The sequence below is a fragment of the Atta colombica genome, unplaced genomic scaffold (assembly GCF_001594045.1).
Source record: "Atta colombica isolate Treedump-2 unplaced genomic scaffold, Acol1.0 scaffold47, whole genome shotgun sequence".
Classification (NCBI taxonomy): domain Eukaryota; kingdom Metazoa; phylum Arthropoda; class Insecta; order Hymenoptera; family Formicidae; genus Atta; species Atta colombica.
Genome location: NW_017259536.1, coordinates 1,526,394 through 1,535,964, shown reverse-complemented (window position 1 = coordinate 1,535,964; position 9,571 = coordinate 1,526,394). Strand labels below are relative to the sequence as shown.

Sequence of the window (9,571 nt, the reverse complement as noted above, 5' to 3'; positions counted from 1 at the left end):
TATATATATATATAAAAGCCTCTTATTTGCTAGCGATATTAGTAATTATTTGTTACATTGACGAATTAATTTACAATCGTAATGAATCGATCGTTTTTTTTAACAAATATCATTTGTTCCTATAACAAAATCATTTCTCTCAGTGTACTCTTGAAAATGTTCCGATTTCGTTCAATTTCTATTACTTTTATTTCTTAAATATATCGTTAATGTGATATACAGAATAAAGATTCCCAATCATTTTCTTCAATATCTCTATTTATCAATTTTTAAGAAAATGAAAAGAATTACAAAAATTACAAAAATGCTAGTAAAATATAATTACAAATATACATAAAAAGGACTTCAAGGACTTTAGAGATAAACTTTAGGAAATAGTAACTTTCACCAAAAGAATCAACTTTTGTTAAGGAATCTGTCTTTTTCCCAACGAATTTATAAAAAAACTACATGTTCTTGCTTAAACTGTAAGATACACAATCAATCGCGCGGTAGCATTGTGACGTCTGACAATACTAATCCATATGTTTGCTTTTCTGTTAGTTTTTTGCAAAAACAAAATTAAAGGAAGTGAACTATCATTGTCAAATGCCATATACAACTGGATGCAAAACTCTTTAAAATGTATCGGAATTTAAAATGTATCGGAATGTACAGGTTTCTTAGTGAACTTTCTTCTCTTCTTTTAATGCTCTATCCTTTGAAATTTATCCTCGAGGGGTCTTGAAACACACTCTGTATTATATATTTTTAAAATATACTTTTATTGCGCATACGTATCCATTTATGTACAAATTTAATTTTTGTCTTCAAACGTTTTGTCTTTCCGCATTGCATGACATATAAAATAATTCTCACCGTCCAGAGTTGATTTATGTGAAGATTAGCAAATATAATGGCATAGAACATAATAAATGATAAATTTATGAAAAAACTTACTATGGAAATATTTTCACATTTAGGTAATCTAAAACGTATTTAAAATAAATTAAACGTATACATATAAATGGATGTACGTTCAGGATGAATGCTCTTTTATCAATTAATATTTCTCTTTTCCATTAGATGAAATAGTTGATGGAACGATAGTCATAAAAAGCATCACTCAAACTACGGGCGTAAACAGTAAAAACGGTATTGTCGATCAGCATTATTGGCGTTGGCATTCTCTGACAATTACCGAGTCTTTTGTCGGCGTAAAGTCGATTACATGAAAGCGCACGACTATAATTCAACCGGACGCGTTCGCGAAATTGCCGTTCAATTTGTACAGGAACGCCAAATTTATCGTGGTACCTTGTCCGTTGGTCTTTTCAACGTCGAACCTTTACCAGCCTATCAACCTACTTTGAAATATGTAGCAGTTTTGTCGAACAATAAAGCAATGCAAGCAAGAAATAAATATATCCATAACAGTAGTTATACCAACGATATTGAGTGATTAAATATTCGAACGATATGTATGGAATTTATAATTAATGCTAATTGAAATCGAATTGTTCGTTATTAATTAAGAATAATAAATGACAATCTTCCAATTACATTACATTTCTTTACTTATTTATTACGTTCTATTAAAATTGTTCGATTATTATTTATGTATCTATAATACGCTGAAACATTTTAAAATATCATTTATTTCATTCCATACAGAAAACAATTATAAAATTTATTATAATGGAATTAAATTAGTTAAGAATTTATATATAAAAATTTATATACTAAAAGTTGTCAATATTAACCCAAGTAGCAAAATGATGCCGAATGATGTTTTGACAGCGACTTTATAACATCAATAAAACGTCATTAAAATGACACCTTGCTACGTTTCGTAACGCCTAAACGTGTTTGTATACGATATTTTACATTCGTAAAATTTTGCTTTTAGAAGAACGAATCGAACTGAACAGTGCATTGAGATGCTGAGGAGATGCGTATCGCTGGATCCAGCATACGCACCGGCATTTAGAGTTCTAGCGAGAATCGCTACCGGTCCTGCAACAGGCGAGCTCCTGAGGCACGTAATTCATCTTCAACCACGAAACCCGGACGCTCTCGCTGAGTATGCTTACTGGTTATACAAGAACGGTGAGTTGCTAAATGAAATAAGCTTAGAGTAGCAAGTGGAAGACCTTCAAATTCCCGGGTAGGAGAAGCACTACTTGTCGACAAAAGTAGAACAATCTCGTCAGAGTTACCTGCAGTTACCAAGCAGTTCGCATGATCGCAACCCTAAATTTACACTCGCGGCACAAACTTGCTTCGTCTCTTTCAGGCAAATGGTTGCCCTCACTCCGATACTATTTCAAAGCGATGGAGATCTTTCCGTCGCACAAACCATCGCTTATTGGTACGCTCAGGATTTTGAGGTCGCGAGGTCAGTGGTCTAGAGTACACCAGCTCATCATCAGGTGAGCATTTACATTCTATGTGCATGTATTATATCGTTGAACATACAAAGTCACCATTACAAATTAGAAAATTGCCTCGACCTGCGCTATAGGGTTATTACGAGAATAATAAGAGAATATAATGAGAAACTCTATAATGTTATTATATGAGTACTCTATAAGATTACCTATTGAGAAGCCTGTACGAAAATAGTATCCATATAATGCTTTCTTCCACGTATCTAATCATTCGCACAACAAAAACGTTGAAATGGGTGAAAGAATCACATCAAAGCAATTTCCTCGGATTACTTAAAACAGCATCGAATATACACTCTGGAGAATATCGCCACAGTTCGGGTTGCGCAACGTAATGTCCGAATTTGTAATTTCCTCGGCAGCATTGCGAGATCGTGTACAAACACGGGCTTTTCCGCATGTTACGAATTCCGTGCATGCGACGAAGCGTGGCTCCGTTGCGCGGAAATCCTTTCAATTTCAGATGGGCTTTACAGCATTGCGCGAATCGAGCAGCGGGCTTATTCGCGCGGCAAGTACTCGGTACGTTAGCGCTCACGTCAATTTGCAATCAATGAACGAATTCAATTTTTTTCCAGCGATCTCTCTGAACTCGATCTTCGTTCTGCGCGGATTGATTAAAAATTCCACGTGATTTTCGCGAGAAGTATATATATCGAAGAATAAAATTAAAAAATTAAAAAAAAGAAGAAGAAAAAAAAAACGAAAATAGATTCGATACTGTCTCGATGGTCGAATTTGGCCGTTTATGTACGCGGCACACATCCACGTGCACACGTAGATTATACGATAACGGGCGCGCAAGCGGCTGGTCCCCATGTTTTCGCTGTGACTGCCATCACCCCATCGCCCATTTTTCCACCCTCACATTGTAATCCTCCCGCGTCCCGCTGTGTGCAAATAGCGCCTATAAAACACGCACGGTAAATTTGCCAGCGACGATTCGCGCTGTTTTTATAGTTGGTGTTCTCTCTCACTCTCACTCTCATTCACTTATCCTCTCTTTCTCTTTTTCTCTCTTTCTCTCTCTTTCTATTTCGACGGGCTTGCCAACAACGAAGTGCCGCGGTGGCGAATCGTCGTCCGAACGTATACGAATTTTGCAGTGCCAGAGATAGGCACGTAGGCGTGGCCTAGAGTATGTAGGAGCAATGCGGCGAAAGGGGGTTAAAATTTTGGAGAAACAACGCTCGGAGAGGCGCCGGCGGACAGGCGGTCGAGCAGCGAGAATCATTCTCTCCCTCTCTCTTTTCCTCTCTGTGTTGCTACCACACCAAAATTTCAATATGCATCGTTTGACAGATGTGGCGCATATCGCTCGGATTTTAAATGCAAATATAAATCTTCTCGCAGCCCGTAACGGAATGGTGGGGTGAAGGGCATCAAGTATACAGTTGTGTAGGATGGCTGAAGGAAAACAGAAAAACTTTAGACAGTCCATTTTATACGAGATCTAGATAATTATCATTTTTATGAGTTCTAAATAAATATAAAATAACAGAAAATAAATAATTGTTCTGCTATCTGCAGGAACTCGGATCAAATTGGACCAAAATCGGAACCGAAAATTGTTTTGAAACCCTTTTTTTTTAGTGAAATGAAATCAAAATAGTACCCAAATTTTGTATAAAAGTTTATAATATCGAAACCGTATAATATTGTAACTGAACCAGTAAAATTGTATGATATTTTTCAATTCTTTTTTCATTACTTAATCTTTGAATTTTAATCTTGTTCTTAAACTTTATTCTGCTCGTTCCTTCGCCCAAATCATCAATGTTCAATCCAATATCACCATCATCAGTTCTCTTAACAACTGGAATTCAAATATTATACCTCATATGATATAAGGAATCTGGCGAAATCGCGAGATATATTTAATGTAAGATACTAGCATTTTTTTTCAAATTTTTCACATTTTTTCACATTTTTTTTGCAAAAATTTATTCCAAATCATGCAATTCAAAAATACATATGTAGATTTTATGTAATAAATGAGATTTATCTATCTACATAAGAATAAAATAAGTTGTAAGAAAGGATTGAAAGAAATATATATTTGAAATAATATTTACATAATTTTTGTTCATAATCACGTGATCAGATTGACACTTTTTCTTTAACTTGTCTAGATTGAACGGGTGAACACTCTCTCTTTTTCTCTTTCTCCTTCCTCTCCCCCTCCCTCTCCTTAATAGAATAAATTTTAAGAATAAATAGAATAAAACGAGTAAGTAGAACAGAAAAAAATCATAATTTTTACCATTTCGGTTTTCTTTACTAGTAAAAAATTAATGAAATTGAAACTGGAACATTTATTTAATATTTTATTAAACCAGAACCAGAATCGAACCAAAAAAACCTTTTAGACCGGATCTCTGGCTATCTGTTATATTTATATTCATTAAAATTTCGTACAATGAGTTATTTTACACGTAAATTCGCAAATGTTATATATACATAATATAATCCAAAGTAATTTTTTCTTACAGGAACTATTTTATATTTAATATCCTTACTATTTGCGTTTTTTTTTCTTAGAGATCTCAGTGCCGATATTCTGTAATTCTTAACGATAATTCGTTACTGTTATATTATTGTTATTGCATAGCTTTTGTTATTATACGTGTACACAAAAATATAATACATACTTAGAATAACTATATGGATATTGTCGTTAAGAGCTACAGCATAAGGATCCAGATGAATAATTTGCGTTCTGTATATTTCTATTTAAAAAGGAATATATAAAACTATTATAAACTTATCATTTTATCGCACCATTGATTAATTCGCCGTGCATTTTATGGGAACACGATATTTTTAATCTATATATTATTGATAATGAACACACACACACACACACACACACACACACACACACACACACACACACACACACACACACACACATCAATAAAAACGAGAAATTCACATTTGTCGCTCGATGCATTCAATACCATATACATCTGCAGTTGTAGGAGAAATATATCATTCAGGATGTTCTTGTCCGTCAATATACGAGACGGAGTTTGAAAGGCATTTATTCAATCCGACAGTCACAAACAGCAGTACAGGGATCTTGTTTAATTATATTATTTCGAATGACATCAGTCATCAACGAGAAATGTGCCGCAAACTTTTTATAGAACGCGAGAGTGCTTCACGTTTCATTTATTTAAAGCCAAGCTGAGGCAAGTTCCCAATATTTCCGCTTTTCATTCCGTACGCGATGGTTGGATTAATTTCTCATAAATCGCCTGCGGTTTTCGTTGATTGGGTCACGGTTTCATTTGTGCCTCGCTCCGGGATACGCCGTTTCCGATCTGAAGTAATTAAGTGTCGCGATCGGCACGTAGCTCGATATCGAATATTTCGTTCCCGTTTGCTTTTATGGACGTACAATATGATATTGACATTGTCGAGAAAACCACCAACTGAACGTGTGACATATTACGATACGATACCCCATTTTGGAACGTTGCACTCTCTCTCTCTCTCTCTCTCTCTCTCTCTCTCTCTCTCCTCCAATTTTTTCTCTTTTCTTCTCTCTTCTCTTCTTCTCTTATCCTTTTTCACTTTCAAATAATTTAATAAAAATATATATTTGATGAAATATTTATGTAAGTTTTACAGATTTTTCTAATAACTTAGATAAGAGTGATCTACATTCCTACAATAAAACGTATTTAAAAACATGGATAATTTTTAATTATAGAATTGTAGGATGCCAAAGTTTTCTCAGATAATATACGCTTTTTTTATTTATATAGCATTTTATTTTATTTTAATGAAAAATTAAATTAATTTATTTTATATGGTAGAACATTTCAGATATAATAAAAGTTATATAATTTTCACATATGATTTATAATAACAGTAAGATTGAAAAAAAATGCTATATTATATTATCTCAGTTCTTATGAAATATGCTATATCTTATTCGATTCGAAGTCATCGAGATGGACCATAATTTCTTACGGAGATAAAATCTAATAGTTTCTGGACGCAATTTTCTCAATCATTGACAGTCTTTCCATTATATTGTCGTTAACAATGGAATTATATTCCACGGGATATTTATGCTTAAGGTGAAGATTATTGAAAATATGAATAACTCGATCGGATGCTACAATCATTTTTTCTTGTATTTTTTTGGTACACTTGTAATAACAAATGAATTAAAAAATATGAAAAAAGCGTTTTTATGAAAAGATACATAAGTTTATATTTAAATTTATTTATATCACGATATAAATATCTATTTATTTATTTTTACAGCTAATATTATAATTTATAATGATATGCATTATGTTAATTTGATAACAGGATAAACATTTTATTTGTACGCAAAAAATTGTATTTGCACAACTTGTAAATTAATGCATGAAAATTGAAAATGGATTTACTTTATATTGTAATTATTTATTTTATATACAGTACAGACAGTTTTTTACAGTCGAATTAAGCACGAATACTATTAAAACTATATCTAATGATCAATAGAGAAGTAACAATATAATAGCTATTGAAAATATCACTAGTTATTGTTTTGTTTTAGAAGCGCATTTTCTCCATGTGTTAAAATCGTTTGCTCATGGCATGTGAAGTCACCTGGTACAAATATTTTCTATTCAGTGCATATTCATTTCATTTAAAGAATTATATAAATGTTCAATTTCCAAAACATTTGGTTAAATTACTGTAAAATGCAAAGTCACGTGCAACGAGTGTCGAAAGTGTATGTTCATATGAAAATAATTTTGAAATATAGTCTCATTTATTGTTTAAATTTACTTATTTGCCTATCATTAAATTATGTCGATTCAAATAATTTGAAACTCGGAGTGCGCGTGGTATACGCATCGAGATAAATATTTATTGGCTCATTAATTAACATGTAAAGATCATAAAACTTTCATTGGACATAAACAAAATTATTTCGTAATTGTTATTTTAACTACTGTAAAACAAAATGAATATGTCCCAGTAGGTGAATCGTTTAATAGCGTCTAATAGCGTTTAAAATGAAGAAAAACATGAGAAGTTAGCCAACGATCGGATGGCTGACTACAGCAGAAGTTCATCGAGCTATTCTCGTTTTTTTTTTCTATCAGATATATAAATTTAAAGAAAACCCACGGCAGATAATGATACGGACGCAGTGACGTCATCGCCATTGCAGTGCTCAATGAACTGATAAATTGAGAGAATTTACCGATGCCTACCTATATTCTCGTAATTTTGATCAATAAAACGCAACGTGTATATTCGCGCAAATATTCCTTTTTATCTTTGAAGTCATAAACATGAGAGGAAAACGATGGTCTATATCACCAATTTCGCCGGCAATCGCAAACTGCAACGATTCATCGTTATGGTTGCGATCTCACGCAACTTTTAACAACAATTCGGATACGAGAAAGAAATGTGCGTGTGCCGCAATAATTTTAGATCAACCTTCGCCACTATCGTTTCCGGGATACAGGATGCGATATTACTCCAGTGTTCCGACTCGCGCGCGATCGCTCGCAGCCGACATGGTCTCTATCTTCCGCTGTAAATAGCGATTTTATAATTCATGGTATGCCGTGTTTCATCCGGTCTATCGGTGAACCACCGAACGGCCGATATGACCGGTGGTAGCCGCGCGTTACCACTTCGTTACAACCACAGTTGAATTAGAGTTTATTTCACACGAATGTCCGTACGAGATAGAAAGGCTCGCGGTTGGCTTTAACAATACTCACCGCAAAACTTTAATTCTGCAAAACTTTAATCCTTAAATCTTCGAGTAAAATCATAATAGTGGTATTTGCGTAGTACTATTCATTTTTGCTCACAGATCGATGCATAAGATGTTGTATATATCAATATTTGCAATATTTGTTATAAAAAAATAGATTTATTAAAATTGTAGATACTAGTTTCAATATTATGAAAGCTAACATTGATATCGTCATTTTTTGAACTTCTTTTATGAATATTTTTTTTATCTGCCGTTTTCCATTTTGATATTATTTAGACTGAATTGGTCATGTTGCTGCAACATGTATGTTGCAACAACATGACTATCTCCCAGTAGGACGTACGATCGATCACGAGCGATTTGAAACTGACCCGATGTGCTCGGAGACACGTGAGATTGCTAAGTCACGTTGCGATTACAGTCGGTTCGGACCAGCCGAACGTCAACGTTGTCGCTGGCGTGGGTCGATATCGGCATTGATACTGGATGAGGGGTGGAAGCTATTCGATATACATAGGCACGCGTTCGATTAACCGGTACGAAAACGCTGGTATTGTCAATGCTTCGAACCTGCTCTAACTGCGTCCGCGTAAATGTTACAGCCTTGATAACAATCAGGATTATTCGACTGACTGAATGTGCATCGGGACAATTCAGCGTTCACTTTGACATCAAGATTTATTCGCTTGCTTGAAAATTATTGAGTTACAATTATGCGATATATTGTGTCTGTGACGTACGTCGCATTAAAGCTACATTTTTCTACATTACGTGAATTGTAACCCGTAATATTCGCGGTGCAATCAGTTTGTTATACAAAAAGTATGTAGATTTCACACTTTTTTACGCGATAGAATCTTTAGATCGGTGATATCTCGGTACGTAACGAGTTACAGTGACAGATTATAATGAATCGTTCTTTTTGTGAACTATAATCAAGAGTAAACGGTTCTGAGATAAAGAGAATAAAGTAGAACGAAACTAGAGCTACGTTATATGTATAGATATTTTACGCGGAAATTATCGAATGTGAAATGCTATAATCAAGTTTATGAATCAAATATACAGGGTGTTTAGCGCAACTGTCCGCACGATTTTTTAAACACTTCTGACAGTTAAAAAAAAGATTGAAGGGTGAGACATTCATCTATTTTATATTGGCTACAACATGCGATAAAAAAATTTTAAAAATATTTTTTTCATAAGGAAATCAAAGTTATCTATATATCTAAATTTTTTAAATAACATCATACAATTTTTTTTCAATATTGTAGGAGTCTTCAAGACAAATTAAAATCATGGATTCAAATCAATTCATCGAAATATCACTTTTATTGATGTTTTATTGGATGTTTTATTGCATGTTTTTTATTAAATAAATAAATATATATAT

The 9,571-nt window shown here is 33.6% G+C and overlaps 1 protein-coding gene across 1 annotated transcript in view; it reads left to right on the top strand.

The window, feature by feature from the left end:
• Positions 1-9,571, top strand: part of LOC108691532 (transmembrane and TPR repeat-containing protein 1-like) — a 140,420-nt gene that overhangs the window by 128,553 nt on the left and 2,296 nt on the right. Inside the window, exons 12-13 of the mRNA XM_018199311.1 lie at positions 1,889-2,088; positions 2,276-2,411. Coding sequence (XP_018054800.1) covers positions 1,889-2,088; positions 2,276-2,411 — 336 coding nt within the window. The remainder of the gene's footprint in view (positions 1-1,888; positions 2,089-2,275; positions 2,412-9,571) is intronic.